The sequence below is a fragment of the Tachysurus vachellii genome, chromosome 13 (genome assembly GCF_030014155.1).
Source record: "Tachysurus vachellii isolate PV-2020 chromosome 13, HZAU_Pvac_v1, whole genome shotgun sequence".
NCBI classification, from domain to species: domain Eukaryota; kingdom Metazoa; phylum Chordata; class Actinopteri; order Siluriformes; family Bagridae; genus Tachysurus; species Tachysurus vachellii.
The window spans coordinates 9938231-9955364 of NC_083472.1; the positions used below are offsets into that span (position 1 = coordinate 9938231).

At 38.3% G+C, this 17134-nt stretch overlaps 1 protein-coding gene across 1 annotated transcript; it reads left to right on the forward strand.

Moving 5' to 3' along the window:
- Positions 1-2727: 2727 nt before the first annotated feature.
- vegfba (vascular endothelial growth factor Ba) lies at positions 2728-13759 on the forward strand. The gene is made up of 8 exons (XM_060885054.1): positions 2728-3676; positions 6041-6083; positions 6328-6524; positions 7409-7482; positions 8237-8269; positions 9382-9465; positions 10747-10941; positions 11038-13759. The coding sequence occupies exons 1-8, from the start codon at positions 3593-3595 to the stop codon at positions 11051-11053; spliced, it is 726 nt and encodes a 241-aa protein (XP_060741037.1). The 5' UTR covers positions 2728-3592; the 3' UTR covers positions 11054-13759.
- The last annotated feature ends 3375 nt before the right edge of the window (positions 13760-17134 follow it).

Below are 17134 nucleotides of genomic sequence, written 5' to 3' on the forward strand. Positions count from 1 at the left end.
CAGAAATAAATAACACTATACTATACATTCAGCTTGGACTATACAAAACAAGACAAAACAGACTATACAAGACAATACAGACGATGTGAGACAATATAGACAGTATGAGTATTAAATATGAATACAGAATATATGACTCATCAGTTATGTACATAAAGTGTGAGAGTGCATTGTAGTACAAATAACAACATTGTGCAGTATTATACTTTTGTACAATATTCAGCAGCAGTACTGTGTGTAATGTATACGGATGATGTGATGGCTGACAGTTCTGATAAAGCAATACTTATAGATATGAAGCACGGAATATAATAATGGTGAGTTGTTAATCAGGGTGATTGCCTGGGGTAAGAAACTTAGACATGGCCACTTAAACAAAGAAAGACAGTAGGTGATTGACTAAGATCTCTTTAATTGCTGATCAGATGTTCACGATTAGGGCAAAAAGGCAAAAAAGTCCAGATGCGTAGCTTTTGTAGCTATTGCCAGGAGATGTGTGGATATGGAAGAACAGTCAGCAGTAATCTGCACATGTGCAGTAAAGGGAATTGCATGTGAATTCCAGTCTGAGCATTGTCATTAGTTGCATGGTTACCCATCAGATTTCTATCTGATCTTGGCCCAAATTTGATTAGTAAAGATTAGTTTTGCATTTATACTGCTCAGAAATAACAAAGTATGTGCCATATTTAGGCCAAAATCTGATGGGCTATTTCAGTCTTGTGTTGTGGTTCAAATCTGATATTTACACGATCGTTGTGAAAGGAAAATTCAACTTTAGAACGTGTACACAGGCAAAAAAAAACAATCCCTGTGTATGCAGACCCTCTGAATCTGAGCATTTCAGCTGGATGCAGAAGTATTGGAATATGACAGCTACTATATATATTGCAAAAAGAATTAAACAAAACTACTTTGATTTTATAGTAAGGACTGCTGCAGCTCATCAATAGAGTAAATGCCTTTTTTGACAGAAGTATAAAATAAGACTTGTGTTAACAATTTCCTAAAAGCTTATCCTTTCTTGTTCTTCATTTATTTGTTTCATCTAAAGAAAATGCTAATATATCCTTGTTCTGGTAATATGCCACACCATTCTAAGTGCTATTTCACCAGTTATAATTTGACATGTGATTTTAAATCTGAATATTATGTTAAGGTTTATACAAATGGTAATACAAATTAGTCTGTATATTATAATGATTGACATTTAAACATATCACTAACAGTTGTTTGACATGTTTAAAATCAAAATCAAATATTGATCAGGAGAAGTCTGTAGTCCTTTGCCAAAAGTATTAAAAGAAAAAAGTACAAATATGGTATTATTAAATACACTTTGAAAATATAAATAATACTTTATTTTCAGGAACAAAATTTTGATTCATTTCTAAAGATTTTATTAACATTAATATGTCTTTTTATTAATTATTTTTATAATCTCCTTCTTGTTCTTTGTCCTCATTGTACTCAAGACAGCACTATGTATCCAAGCTTATCAGCAGCAAGTCATTAAATGGAACCTAATTAAATTAGCAGGTACAATACCAGAAAAGAAATCTCTGCCGCTAAGCGTTTGTCCCAGATCTTTCCTCTGCGATGGACAAAAATATCATGGTTTGTTAAAGAAGTGTGACTAAGAGCCAGAATTTCTTTTCCAAATTTGAACACAAAATAACGTCAAAGAAATAAATGTGGATAGCAGATGCCACAGTTAGCAATGTCACGTGATGTCTGACTTCAGCATTACAAATGCTGAATCATATCTCGGCTCATTTGATTGAGTTGCGTTGCCACCTCTACAAAACTGTACCATACGCTTGGTTTTATTTTTAGATAATAATCAACCTTTACTTGTCACTTTCAAGAACTTATTCCAGCTGAATCACTGCATTTAGGAGACGTGTTCAGGAATGTTTTTGGACAGATGTTGACATTGTGAGCCTTTTGCCTTCAGAGCTCCTCAGCTACGCCATGCTCAGATCTGATAGGCTGATAAGGTGCACAGACCCATATGCAGGTGCAGCTCTTTTTCTCAGACTGATCTCAGAGATAACACCTCTCAGGAATGAGTCAGGAGACAGGGATGGGATTCTGAGGGATATTTTTGTGTCTGTCATCATACGGGCTTGTGCTGACTATGACCATGAGGCTGATTTGACATGCTTCATCATTAGTCTGCTGAAACAGAAGCTTATTACACAGACATTTCCACTGACACTGATGTTAAGCATAGGATATCAGTTCTTGTCTGTTTGAATTGAGAGGGCCTTTAGGGGGTATTGTGGCAGAAAGCTGTGTTGTCACTTTGCTCTACAGAAGATAACAGCCCGCATTCAGTGATCCCCCATGAGGCTTGTGCTCTATATAACCCAAACACTTACCAATGACGTCGGGGTCTTCACATGCAAAGGAAATGGGAGGGGTCGCGTTAAGCACTTATGGGTTATGCTGGTAAATGCATTAATTTACAAATCAGTTGTGTTGAATGTTTAAGCCCAAGATATCAAGAGAAGCATGCATGGGCATTTAGTACATATATTCCAAGAGGCATTCCTTTATAAGGCAATTTCTCACTTGAAAAGCAAACTAGACTAATAAAAGTCTTCAAACTGAACCGAGAGAGTGGGAGTTAATTATTGCTGAGGCTTATGGTGACGGGAGAGGGAGAGGTAGAGGGCATTACACCTGCACCGGGTTGTGAGCAAGGTCTACGCTTTGAGGGGGAAAAAAAAACAAAAACCAAAAGTTCGCACCGTGACACTCAGTTCTGCGCCGCCTCGAGTTGCAGCGCGCGCGTTTCTAGTTCAGATGCTGAAGGGCGAACAGCAGCCACACGACCAAATCCACCGACAGTAGGCCTATTTGCTCACATTTCCATCTGTATTTTTTTTTTATTGTACCTATTTGCGATCTTATCACTAATTTTATAGAGCGTAATAAAAACGAAACGCGTGGTGTGTCTCTGGACAAACCTAATCGTATCACAGCACAGCAGTAGCGCGGCGTGGCGCTGGGACTCAGCAGACACAGTCACGCGAGATGCGTCACGGGAAGCGAACACGCGTGGAAGGCGCATGGAAACCGTCCTCACCGCCTTGAAGGATTTATCCATTCTGAATGCATTTTTTTCACCTTGGAGTAACACACGGGGTATTAGTGTAAACTATATATCCCATAGTGATATCCAGACTACCCGGTGGCCTGTATTTCTGACTAAAGGCTGTGCTTTCTTCTTGCACTAGCCGGTAATTGTGATCTGTGGAATTATAACAACGGACGCAACCTCCTCGGTGTGCTCGGTGACTGGACAATCATTTGGATCGCTTATGATCGCTGACTGGATGTCGCCAAGACATGGGACTAGTTTGTATGACAAAGAGCCGATGGGCATCCGCGTGTCTCTAACGGTTAATTAAATCTCCTGTGGGAAAAGAGGATGAGGATCTGTTCAATCCTGCTGTGTAAACGTCCAACAATGATTTTGTAAAATTCAGAAAGGATAAAAGTAACTAGGAGTGCATTTAAGGAACCGAGGATCGGGCTATATAATTTAGAGAACTATTTTGGACTTACTTGGCGAACAGCAACAATGGGCACAAGGCTACAAGTTATTTTCGGCATGTTTCAGTTCGTCTCACTCGCCAGAATGCCAACGCACTGTGCCAGGGCACCGGTAAGATCACCAACAATCACTACTGGGCTTTAATCAGTAAAGTTTACTACAGGTTACTGGTGATCACAAGCTTATGCTGGTTCTACCACTCACACTGTCTGATGAAATCACTTGATATCAAAGTAAACTCTACTTAAATCTATAATGTGGTTGGATTTTACTGCACCGAGTTAATGCTGGATACTTTTTTCTCCAGACCATTTACGGTGATGTTGTTTGGATAACCTCACGGTCATTGGCGTTTGCCATCTCAAAGGTTGTGCGTTTTAAAAGGAGACGTCGCGCGCAAACTCTATGCGCATTAGATCACTTTCTATTTAATTAGCTTCCATTCTGAAGATGTTATAACACCATGAGCAAAACAGCGTGAACGTTACTGCTGGACGTCTTCCCTGAAAGCATGTTTGCGCTGAGGAGGTGAAATTAGAGCTGAAAGGTTGTGTGTGTCGCTTCCTGCGTGGTTGTGCGTCAGTGCTGCTTAACTAGAAGAGACTGTGTGTTTCTGGGTACTCTGTTGGTCTACGTGAAATGGGTGCCGTGCTTTATGGCAGCATCTAGGCACTGCAGACTGATTTTAGAGGTCGATCTTTCTCAGTCTTTATTCTTAAGACACCGGTGACTAATTAGGCTTTATTCTTTTTTTTTTTTTTTTTTTTTTTTTTTTTAACCGTTGTTTCTTTATTCCGTTCTGACTGACATTATTATTAGCTGAGATCCGTCTTCAGAATAGCTATTTTATAATCCCTATGGAGTGGGCAGATTGTGTAGTGCACTGATATCTCTGTTGTTGTTATTTTTTTCTTACACGCAGACTCATCCAATGAATCAAGCTAATGATGTAAAAGTTAATTACAGTGTTATCACCAAGTAAGGACATGGTGATGTCATCCAGTATCCATGCTTGACTTTTTTTTATGCAACAGACCGGCCAGCTTTTGAGATATTCACACACCTGCCATGAAGTACTGTAAATGGGAAAATAGTGCAGAAGGAGTGTTCAGTGTTTCAAGGTCTTTCGTTGGCACGTCTGCTTGTCTGGGTGAGGATGGGCAGGGCTGCCAGACAATCCGTGGGTTGAGGCACTCATAGAGAGCTGCAGGCCCTGAGACGATGTGCCGGGGATCAAAGAGTGTTAGAGAAGGGACTGACAATGCCAAACCAAGCTGCTGCTGCATGAGCTGGCAGGACTGAGATGATCATTCTTTGTGTTTGTGGGTGGGACTGTGTGGCGTGCCAGCCATTCTGCCAATCCTAGGCTTGGTGGCCACATTTCACAATGACTCTAATACAAAAAAAAAGGGAAATTGACTGGTATTTCAATGTCTTTGTAACACTGTACCACATTGCACCAAATTTCAGCAACTTACATAATTGAGCATTCACATAATTATCAAGCATAGAGAATTTTTTGAATAACTCCATCTATCCATATATACACCTATATAAATAAACTTACAGGCTCTTTACAGCACCAATTTAGGACTGTTAGACATGCACGGGAATTAGATGCACATTCATTTACTTAAAATCATCCCCGAACTCGGGCAAAGGCAAACTGCTCTTTAATGTGTATGCATGTCTGTGTATGTGTGTTGTAGTGCAAAGTCTGCTCTCAACTAACTGTGACCTTGTACCAGAGTGTGTATCCAACAGTCCTGTGGGGCGTGTTCATGTGAACAAGCACTAACTTCCTGTTCTTATCTTACCCCGCACCAATTCATGGGATCAATGCAACACACTCTCAGATTGACAAATTTATCTAAATGGATTTTAGATTGAAATCACGACTGATGAAATCTTGCCTTCTATATCGGGTCACAGTTCTACCATCATTCTTGGAATCTGTCCTCTGATCATTTTTTTTAAATGACACAAGACGCACTTTTAAATTACATTCTCAGATATCTGTTTTTTTGATTTATTAGTCAATACATCAGTGGATCTAGACATTCTCATACTGTATATTATATTAGTGGTAAAATTATCTTTTGCTGTGAACCGTACATTAAACGTTTGTCCAGATTAAAAAAATATATATATATATATATATATATATATATATATATATATATATATATATATATATATATATATATTTCTTTGCTTTAGAATTTTAGTATTTTTTGTTATTTACATTTTTACTATTATTGGCTTATTTTACTCCTTTTATTTTTGACTGCCTTTTGTTTAATCTCTCTCTCTCTCTCTCTCTCTCTCTCTCTCTCTCTTTACTTTATACTACTTCTTTTTCTTCTTAGTCTTATTAGTTCTACTAATAAGGACGTGCAGTTAAAATTCCTGTTATTGTTGCCGTCTGTACTTATTGTATGTTATGTCTGACTGGATGTGTGTCTTCTCCTCCAGCTAGCTCAATGGCAGCCCACTAAGAGTCACGAATCGGGACAAGGTACACATTCTCATTCAGAAAGTTTTGAGATTTGTATGGTGAGATGTAAGAGTTGCATCTTTCATGTGTATCATTTTGAGCAAAAATATTGGCCTTTGTAACAAAGCATTCTTCAAATCACCATCCTCTAAAAATAAAGTGCACGTCAGTCTAGAACTTAATAATCACCCAGTTAAGACGCACTCTTAATCTAGTCATGTTTCAATACTGACTACACTCACTACACTTTCCTTTCTCCCGTCAGTGGTTAGATGGATGGATGTGTACGAGAGGAGCAGCTGCCAGCCGAGAGAGACGTTGGTGGAGGTGTGGCAGGAGTTCCCTTGGGAGACACATCACCTCTTCTTACCATCGTGTGTGTCAGTGAGGCGCTGTGGTGGCTGCTGTGGTGACGAGGCTCTTGAATGTGTGCCCTCACACACGGATATTCTCACGATGGAGGTAACACCCAACAAATACCCACACACCATTAGCCACTCTGACTGCCTACCGTACACAAACATGAAATTCTCTATAGTGAAAGTCAATGCTTTCACCAAAGAATTACACTGCAAGTCAGTGGAATAGTAATCAATAACATATTCCCATTTCTGCTGTAAGTTACTGTAATTCTAAATTTCTCTTACAGGGACAGTATTAACTCTGATGCAAAAAAATGCTTGCTTAATGTTGATCCAGTTAGATCTCACTTCATCTTTGTCCTATTATACTTCAACCTAATACTTTTCTAATTGTCTAATTTAACTTGAAGCCATTTCTTGTAGTTGTAACAGTCATGTTGATACAGAATGTTCGTAGAAGCTCAGAAATACACAAACAACAAAAAATGTCTTAAGCTCACAGCACATGGTCAGTAGTCTATACTCACGAGGCCTTGACATGAAAATGACTTGAAGTCTAGACTCTTGAAAACACAGATAAGCATTAGGCACTTATTAAGGAATATACACACAGTAATGTCAATTTATTGTATACAAATGGCATAAATGTTTAGATAAAATAGACAAAGTGTTCTATTACAGGCACCCACACACCAACTGTCCCTACCCAAAGTGAGATCTCAAAATCTCACTCAATATGCTGAAAACAAAAGTGTGTTAGAAAAGAGACATAAACAGCATGAGGCATTCATACATATTTAGCACAGAATCTACTGCGTAATAGATATTGCTGGATTGGACTCCAGTCACGTACTGTTTTGAGAGATTGAAGGATAAAAGATGGAGTCATTAGTATGCAGAGCTTTGTGTGTGTGTGTGTGTGTGTGTGTGTGTGTGTGTGTGTGTATTGGTCTGTCCTAATGGTGATTCTTTCAATCCCCACAGCTTATGAAAACTACATACATGAAGCATGAACTGGTGCAGTTACCCTTCGTAGAACATAGGCAGTGTGAGTGCAGGTGAGCCACATGTTTAAACACACTTACATTAGAGTATATACCTCTATCATCTGACTGATTCAGGGACCTGCAATACATTTGATTCAGTGTTTAATATAAATACTATTTTTAGTGACTTCTTAAAATGTCAAATGCAAAACATGATCTGGAATTCCAGGCGTGATTTCACATACTAGATTCTCAAGCAAAAAATACATGAAAAGGTTTTGAATAGCAAAGCAGAGTTCACCGTGGTCACATGGTGAATTCTCTCCCTCTGACTCCAGCACATGCATAAATACCTTCTGTCCCTATAGAAGCCATTTCGCATAATGTCAAGGGGGGGGAATCGAGTAGCCCCAAAAGCCCCCTTTTTCTGGCGTCCTGCCGAGCTCTGTGTATTGGGTCTTTATTGGGTCATTTTGTACAATTCACATTAAAATCTCTTTCAGGGCTCAGGGTTTAGGATTAGGATCAGCTGAGCGAGCAGAGCTGAGCGTTCAGAAGGATCATTTACATTTAGTCCTCATGCTTTTCTTCCGTTAAAAAATGAGGCTTCACACAGTCACCACACTGAAGCCATCAAACGCACTATTAACGCTTTTCAATGTTTCTAATTTTTCTTTTATGCCAATATGTGTTGAGAGCTAGGGTTCAACCAGCTAAGATTCTTTAGAAGTTAAAGCCAGAGTGTTACCAGTCTCTGAGCTCTAGTATTAGGAGTGTAATGAATCTTATCCCCTCGTATTAATTTGCCATTGTGTTTTTTTTCCAGGCCAAAAGCAGATCTTCACACAGAGCCAACCAGGTAAATGTGTGTCTACGTGAGCAAGTGCATGCGTGTTTGCACATAGGCTTGTGTATATAGGGCATTAGGTAACATTAGCCATTTACCTTTAGTTATTCCCTTTTTCTCTGTGTGTGTCCTCTCCCTTTTGGTGACCCAATGATGCTGGCTGAAACAGGGAACTAATGCTCAGCTAATGTAGTGAGCAAAAGCACCCAGCTGATCCAACCTCATTTCTCATTTCATCACATGCACTGTGGCCAATTAAACTATAACTAATAATGTAACAGTGTTAAATTAGCCTCAGTAGTCAATGATCAAGGTTTCTCCTTAATGTTGCCTCAGGGAGTTTTTCCTTGCCACCATCAACTTTGGCTTGTTCGTTAGCGATAAATCTGTACATTTAGAACGCATATCCTGAATCTATAAGACTGCTTCGTGACAATCTCCATTTTTAGAAAGGGCTTTATAAATAAAATGGAATTTAATTGAATTATAAAAGCCTGTTGTGAGTACATATTGACACTAAGTGTTAATATGTATTTTGTCTTGTAGCAGTATTTCAGTCTTGCTTACCTGCATACTACTTAGCAGTCTTACTTATTGCTTACTAAGTTCTTAAAGTTAACTCTGCAATTTGTTTTTAAGAAAAACATTACTCGGTTTAGCTATAGCTCTTATAAAATTGACCTGATGTGAAATTGATGTAGCAAGAAGCGTTTAGGGGCTTTACTCTTTCTGTTGGCTCTGTGTGTGAGGGTCCATGCATGCATTGTGTGTGTGTGTGTGTGTGTGTGTGTGTGTGTGTGTGTGTGTGTGTGTGTGTGTGTGTGTGTGTCCAGCTGGCCTGTGTCTACAAAGCTGGATGCGAGTCAGAACCGAGAACTCCTTCTGAGTTGTGAAACAGAACATTTATTTTGTTGCTTAATTAGGCCACTGGCCCCCCGAGAACTCCTGAAAAGAAAACGAGAAATCACAAGAATCAAGTCACATGATTCTCAAATCTGTCATTGTGATGCATAAGGCCTGTTTGTAGCAATGACCGTGATACCATTTAGCAAAGGGTAGAGTCTTTGTTGTTGCATGGAACTTTACACTCACTGAACTTATCGATCTCTGTCCCTGTATTACAGGCAAGACCCACGACCAACGCGGAAAGGGAGGAAAAGGGAGAGGGGAAAACCAAAGCGAAAGAAACATGTCAGAATAAAACCGACGTAAGTTTCTTTGTTTTTATTTCAGCTCCATGTGACATTTTAAAATGCATTATTTAAAGCAAACTAACGAATCATCTTTAGATTTCACAACGTTATGTTTAACCAGAGCTTTAATCTGCTGCCAGGATTTAGGATTTTATATATTACATCATACGTCTAGCACTTTTTGTTTTGGAACATGCTGCACTGCACGTATACACCCAGATACCAATTAATTCAGTTCTTAAAGAAATAATTTAAGAGATTTTTCCTCTCCCCCTTTTTTATTCCTCTATCATATGCATGGAAAGGGCAAGCAGAGGGCGATTTCTTTTGGATCGCCTATCCCTCTCTGCTATCCATCATTCACCAGTCTATGGATAGAGTCAGTGGCAGGTGTGAAATTAGGATAATTTGTGGGCCAGAAATCCCCCTCCCCATCCCCCATTGTGGCTTCTTGACTCCTTAAGCACATCCACTCATGCAAAGACAGATTTCCTCCTTAATTAACTCACTCAGCTGTAGATTTCCTCCTCTCCCTTTTTCGGGTTAATTCAGTAAAAGCGGCAGTCGCGTCAATCTAAAGGCATTATTAAAAGCATTATACGTTAAAAGCATTATTAATAGGATACTACACGGTCTTTATGTGCTCTTTTAGCATTCTAAGTGTTGCATGCCTGGGGGACTGTTGGCTGAGCATGGAAGGATAAAGAGAGATTCAGACAGGTGGACTATATTATTAAAAGTCTATAATGCTTCAACATTAGACGAAAAAGTGTGCATTACAGAGATTTTATCATGACACAAAGCAGTGTCCAAATCCATTGATTAATTTGATGAAATAACTATTACCTCAGGCGGATTTTGTTAAACAGTGACAAAAACAATATCATAAAATCCAGTGTTCAAGTAGTAATTTAATTTACTTGTAATAATATTCGCAATAAACATTTGCTGCTGATAACAAGATTTGGTTGCCAAGCGACATCGTACACAAAGATAAGGGTATTCTGTGGACATAAAAGTCATTATTATCATTAATTTTTTATACATAACCATTACTGAACATTTTTCATGCCATAAACTATAGATTTCCATACATTTCATTCGCCTCCAAAGGAGTGTCAAAAAGTTTCTAATAGTAACTAATAATAAAATGCATAATAAAGCATTAGTTTAAAACCAAATATACAAATAAGTATCAAGTAATTATCAAGTAATTCCAATGCTTTTGATCTGTTTTATAATGTTATTTTTCACTATTTTACAATGGCATATTTAAGTCTTGGTCTGTCCTAATAGGACTCCAGCACCTACAACACCTGCACCTCCTGCTCTCCCAACTAGCATCTTCCGTTCTCACCCTGCCGAAGAGCAATGTCCACCCTGCCCGATGCGCAGAATGACATCAGAGCCACCGATGTGCGAGTGTGTATGCAGTCTAAGGGAGATGAGCTGCACGAAGAGAGGCAAACAGCTCAACCAGCACAGCTGCAGGTACACATGTCCTACTTTAGTACTGCCACTGCTGCACTAATTCATTAAACCTTTGGCATGTCAATATTTTTATTCCTCATTCTGCTTTTATTTCAGATGTGAAAGAGTATAATGAAATGAGGGTCCTTTCTTCCTTCTCTGGTTACAAGCACTGTAACTTCATCCATCTTTCGAGACGGTGTTTTTATCGTGGAGTCGTAGAGCAGGAGTCACCTCAACAAGAGTAGCAGAACCTCCTGCCTCCCTGCTACCCACCTCTTCACCTTTAGTGCAGTATTAGATGCATGTATTCAGCTCGGTATCCGTGTCCCAGTATTGGTGTGTGTATACCGTGTGTCTCCAGATTTTCATCACTATACCCCTGAAGCATCATGCTGCAATGGTTTGGATAGCCAATCATGCATAGTAGCACAAGCTGCTAGTGGAGTCACAGGAAAGGCATGTTGTATTCAAGTGGATTGGATTGTTGTGCTAATTCATGCTAATACACAAAATCTTAATAGATCCATCACCCCACAAGACATTTGAAAAAATGTCACTGGTTGGAAAGACTTCACTCATATGACTGTTTTTGACTGATCTGGAAGCTGGAATTCACAGTTTTATTGATGTTCAAATAGCTGGGGTTATCTTTTTTTTTAAAGAAACCCCAAAACTTTGCCAAAAAAAACCCAGTGACCTAAATTAGGTTGCAGGACATTCAATCGTTAGGACATTTCCCATCTGTTCTGGGTATATATATGTGCTGTGACTGATAGAGAGACTGGTATTGAGATGTGCTGAATGGATAGATGGGTGCTGTGTGGTCTGAGTATAGAAAGATAAGGATCTCTGTGACAGGCCTGATTTATTCTCAGCCTCCATAAGCCCATCACGTGGCCTCCAGGACTGTATCAATGAGTCTTATTGTGTTTGTTTGATTTGCTTTTTGTCTGGAGCTTTCCTTTGGGAATAAATGAGACTTTCCCTCAGGCCAGGCAGTGAGGGGAATGTCAATAGTAAAGAAACCTGGCTATATTCCACTGCTGATTCCAGCACACAAACACACACAAACACACAACAAACTCTCTCTCTCTCTCTCTCTCTCTCTCTCTCTCTCTCTCTCTCTCTCGCTCTCTCTCTCACACACACACATGCACACACTTGTCTTAACTTACTTTTATTGTATTTGAAATTTGTTTCTACCTCTGCCTTTTTTCTAATTCAATCTCTCTCTCTCTCTCTCTCTCTCTCTCTCTCTCTCTCTCTCTCATACATAACAGGTGATTATAAGCTTTTCTTTATTAATACTAAGAGAAGAATTAAAAATTATTTTACATTTATATCATTATATTCAGTTGTTATGTAAGACTTAGTTATAATATTGTAGCCTTATGTGGTTCATTTATAAAAAAAAAAAACAACAAACAAAAAAAAAAAACAAGTTGTAATGGTGCCTTTGTTGTTTTGTGTTCTGTTAAGCTGTCTTAAAGCTGTCTCGGCCTGGGTGGCCTACTACGGACACATTCTCTGCCACAGCATGCATCCATATGAGGGTCTGTATTTAGTTCGAACAAAGGGGCAAGTATAAAAAAAGAACAGCTCTGTAGCAGAGAGGCACATCTGTTAAATCAATACATCAAATCTTAGCACTGATATAAACAACCTGAGATAATTATTTGTTAGTTTAAAAAATCTGAAATCTGTGGCATTCTGCACTGACTATAGGGTATCCAAAATATAATATATTTATTTTTTTATATTGAGTTGCCTTTTATATCTAGCTTTGTTAATGTTGCTTTGGGGTATTTTATGTCACATAACAACTGTGAGAATATTAATATCAGAGGAGATATAATTCAGTATTTTGTCTAGAATCATGCATTGGTCATAGCCATCTGTGAACGCTCAGGTCTGTAAGTTTGATATTATCTGCAAGAATTTGTGAATATATAGATATATTCTGTACATTTAGGTGAAGGTAATGGACAGTGGCTGACATGATATCCGTATGTTTGCCACAGCCACTTAACTTCCTTGAAGTCTCATCATGTAGCATATCTGACTGAAATCCATGATTTAACCTAAGGGATATTTTGCAATAATATGATGAATATAGTTATACATCTGCAATAATGTAAATAAAAAATCCCTGACTTATAGTTCGCTTCACACTATGGTTATGGGTTAATCGTTCCATTTGTGGTGTTTTGTTACGTCAGGTTTGTTAACTGCTGTGTAAAGAAGACATCGTCCTGTCTTTTGCTCGGCTAAATGTTTGTCTCGACTCAAATGACTGTAATAGATTTAGAAGGTAATTTATTCCAGACTTCATATTACACCTACTGTAGGGATCGACTACCAGGCTCACTGTACAGTTATATAAATTTATTGCTACTAGTTGTATTGGAAATATAATACACAAAAATACACAGTATGTATATTATATATGAATGTACCAATTCTCTTCAGTGTTACCATGCACCTTGAATCATGTACAGGAAATTTCGTCTGCATTCCGTCTTTTATGTGAATTATGGCTTTTAAAGAGACAGTACTGTCTAAGCTATAGTTTATATTCTGTGTAATCTATATTTGTATAATGGTAACAATCAATAGTAACAATCTTACTGCTGCTACACCATTTATGCCCTATTCCTCTGTTAGTGAACAAGTATAAATCACTCATATTGTCATACAATGTACAATCGGAGGGTCAATACATGTGTCTAAATGCGTATATACTAAGCTACATGCTTTCAGTAGACCTCCAGCAACAGCCATAATGTAATGTTTAGTATACTGTATTATTAAAGTGAAATGTCCTATTTTTGAGAAACTGTGGTTATTGATGTCTCTATAATTCTTTTTCAATTCTGCTCTCTCTCTCTCTCTCTCTCTCTCTCTCTTTCTCTCTCTCTTTCTCTTTTGCCCTTGTTGGTTAGGTAATGAAAGACAAACATGTTAATAATTATCATGCACGTCTGGGAGGCACGGGCAGACACCTGCCAGCAGCACACTGATGTGAGAAATAATATTATCTCTCTCCCTCCTCTTGCCTCAATGTTGCTGAGTCAGTTATTTGCCACAGTACCACACACACACATATATACGTGACTCAGCTCATATGATGCAAATGTCACCTGCTCTCCACCTCATCTAGGCACAGCACAGCACCTGCGAGTGTTCTCCAAGCTTTTCTGCAAGTTATTAATGGGTTATTGTAATTAGATCAAGACTATTGCATGTCTTGGAAAGGTCAGATTTCATGACTGCCATGCTGTAAAAAGTCAAGTTATGTTGTAGTGCTCAGTAATATGGACACTTGGGACATTTGGGAAGATCGTGTTTAATGTAGCCACAGATGTTCGATTCAGCTGACATTATCAAAGCTGTGCTTTATTTCCATTGCTTCATGTGTGTACAGGGAAGCAGGGAGTGGATGAGTAAACATTTTGCAATGTACCATCTATTGCCTGTGGATGATGCAATTAAGTTTAATTTCTTTTTCATTTTATTAAATGGGTGTATGCTGGTGGAAGCAGTGTGAGGTTTTAATCTGATGCTGATGTACCTATCTGTCAGGCCTTTGTCTGTGCAAGGACCAAATTTAACCTCCTGTAATTGATTACCAAGGCAGAGAGAGAGAGAGAAAAAAATGGAGAATGAGTCATCTGTCTAATGGTTGCTTTTTTGTTGTCTGACTCTCTGTCTTTCAGAGTGCCTCTCTCTACATTTCTCTCATCTCTGTATGCCATATAATAGCAAAACTCCTTCACATAAGGCAGCCCCATTCTCATTGCCTTTACAAATGTGAGAATCTCTTAAATCTTTCCTTAAGCTGAAAAAACAAACTTGTCTGTTTGCTTTATGATCTCTTTTTCTATCTCACCCTAGGGGTTCTCTCTTCCTCTCTCACTCTCATCCCTCACATTTCCATCTCAAAGCAAAGGCCTGTTTATTTCCATCTATCCATCCATATCTCTTTGTCTCATGCACGGTCCCTCTCTGTGGCAGCGGTGATAAAAAATCAGCCATGTTTACACTGCCACTCTTTGTTGAAGCAGCTGTGTTCAGAGGGGATCTGGATGGTATCTGGACAACATGAACGTACGTGTATGTGTTTTGATGGCATCAGAGAGTGACGACAAAAGATATGCATGTATATGAAACAGAGTAAGAAAAGCATTAACACAATGTTGATGTGAAATTGTGAGTATTTGTAATTGAATAAAGATACTCTCCAAAGTGTGTAAATAAATGCAGTTTTTATGTTATCGCTATTTAATGTCATATTGGGTTTATATCTAAAAGACACACACGCATCTGGTCAGCACATCATGTTCTAATATCTCTGAATAGTGCTTTTTCTGTTTACTTCTTTTGCATCATTATCATAGATTGTTAGCACAGTACTAAATTCACAGAATGTCTTTAGAGAACTAATTTAGGAAGTCATACATAATGTCCTTAAAGACGTTATTAAATAAGCTCCATAGATTTGGACTGTTCAGTTACAAGATTACTGTATAACAGCTAACTTGTACATCGTTAGCTGAAGAAACCACATGGTAAGCTTTAACAGTGGAGCAGTGAGTAATGTTGTCGCCACATAGCCTCAGGGTCCAAAGTTTGATCCTGGTCACTATATGTGATAGATTTTACATATTGTCTCTGTGTCTAGCCAGGTTTCCTCAGGGTTCTCTGGTTTCCTGATACTTCCAAAAAACATGTGATATTGTATCCTGCATTATTCCCAGTGTCCCAAATAAATACTGACATCTTACTGGTGTTAAATTGTCAAATAACGTACATAAAAATGTTTTTTGGCTATTCTAATAGTTTTCCAGAGCATTATATATATCAAAAATGTAATTATTATACAAAAATTGTGTTCTTTAAATTCATTAAATCACATTTTGGACTGCTGTAAACTTGAACTTCAAGGGTCTGAGTTAAAAAAAACATTGGGCAAGTACTTGCAGACTATGTTTTAACATGTTATAGTTCCACAGATGAAAAAGAAGGAGATTTCATGGGGTTCAAGAAGTCAAGACCTAAACGTGCCCCAGAATATGTTTGCTAAATTATCTCATTACTGCCTGTGTTAAATCCACCCATCCATCCATTTTGTGTACAACATATCCTACACAGGGTCACAATGAAGCTGGGGACATGGGAAGGAAGGCAGGAGACATCACAGGAGTGGTGTCAACCCAACTCAGGACCCACATGCTATGGCCAACTTTCAATATGCCAATCAGCCTACAATGCCTTTGAGGGAGGAAACCCCCAAATTACAAGAAGAACCCTCTGCCAACACAAACATAGGAATCAAACCATCACCCCCCCAGCAGTGTGAGTCAGACATGCTAGCCGTTAAGGCAATTTAAACTTGAAAACATGGTTTTGTTAGAAACAGCACAAAACAGGTTGTCCTTAACATTCCCTAACGCATGCATGTTGTTGTTAACATGGTTGTTTTTGAAGTGTATCCTTCTTTTGATTTTCCCATCTGTATCTATATGGAGAAACATAAAAATCCTCACAGTCACTGAGGAGGAAAGATTTCAGCAACACAACAGCAAAAACAGGACATGCTGCTTCTTGTTGAGGTTCCATTACACAAAGCTGTGTGTGCTTGAGTGATAACATGACAGTTATAAACAGTGACCGTTATCTCAAAGCGGCCATCTCTGTGTAGCATTTACCCCATTTCTCCATTTGTTCCTATATTAGACTGAATAAAAAACAAAAGAAAATGTAAGTCTTTCTATTTTTCCTCATGTATTAAATTGATCAAACACCGTGGCTACAGTTTTATTTATGTATTTTAGTAGAGTGGCGACATCTGGTGGTTAAAGCAGCTTTGCCGACGTTATCTGAATCGGCTTCCATAATGCGTTCATGTGACATTATTAAAACGTTAAGACATTTTGTTCAATGCACAAGGCAAAAGTAAGTCTTACTTTTATCAAAAAATTGTGCTCGTACTTACTACTAAATAGAAAAATCAATGTGCGTTGGCTTTATTGTCATTATAAATATTGTCTGGCGGCCCCTATTGGTGACAGAAAATCATAGCTAGTCGGAATATTATTACTATTATTATTACTATTATTATTAAAATTGTTGTTGTTGTTCGCTGTTTTTGTTGCTGTAAATAATAATAATAATAATAATAATAATAATAATAATAATAATAATAATAACT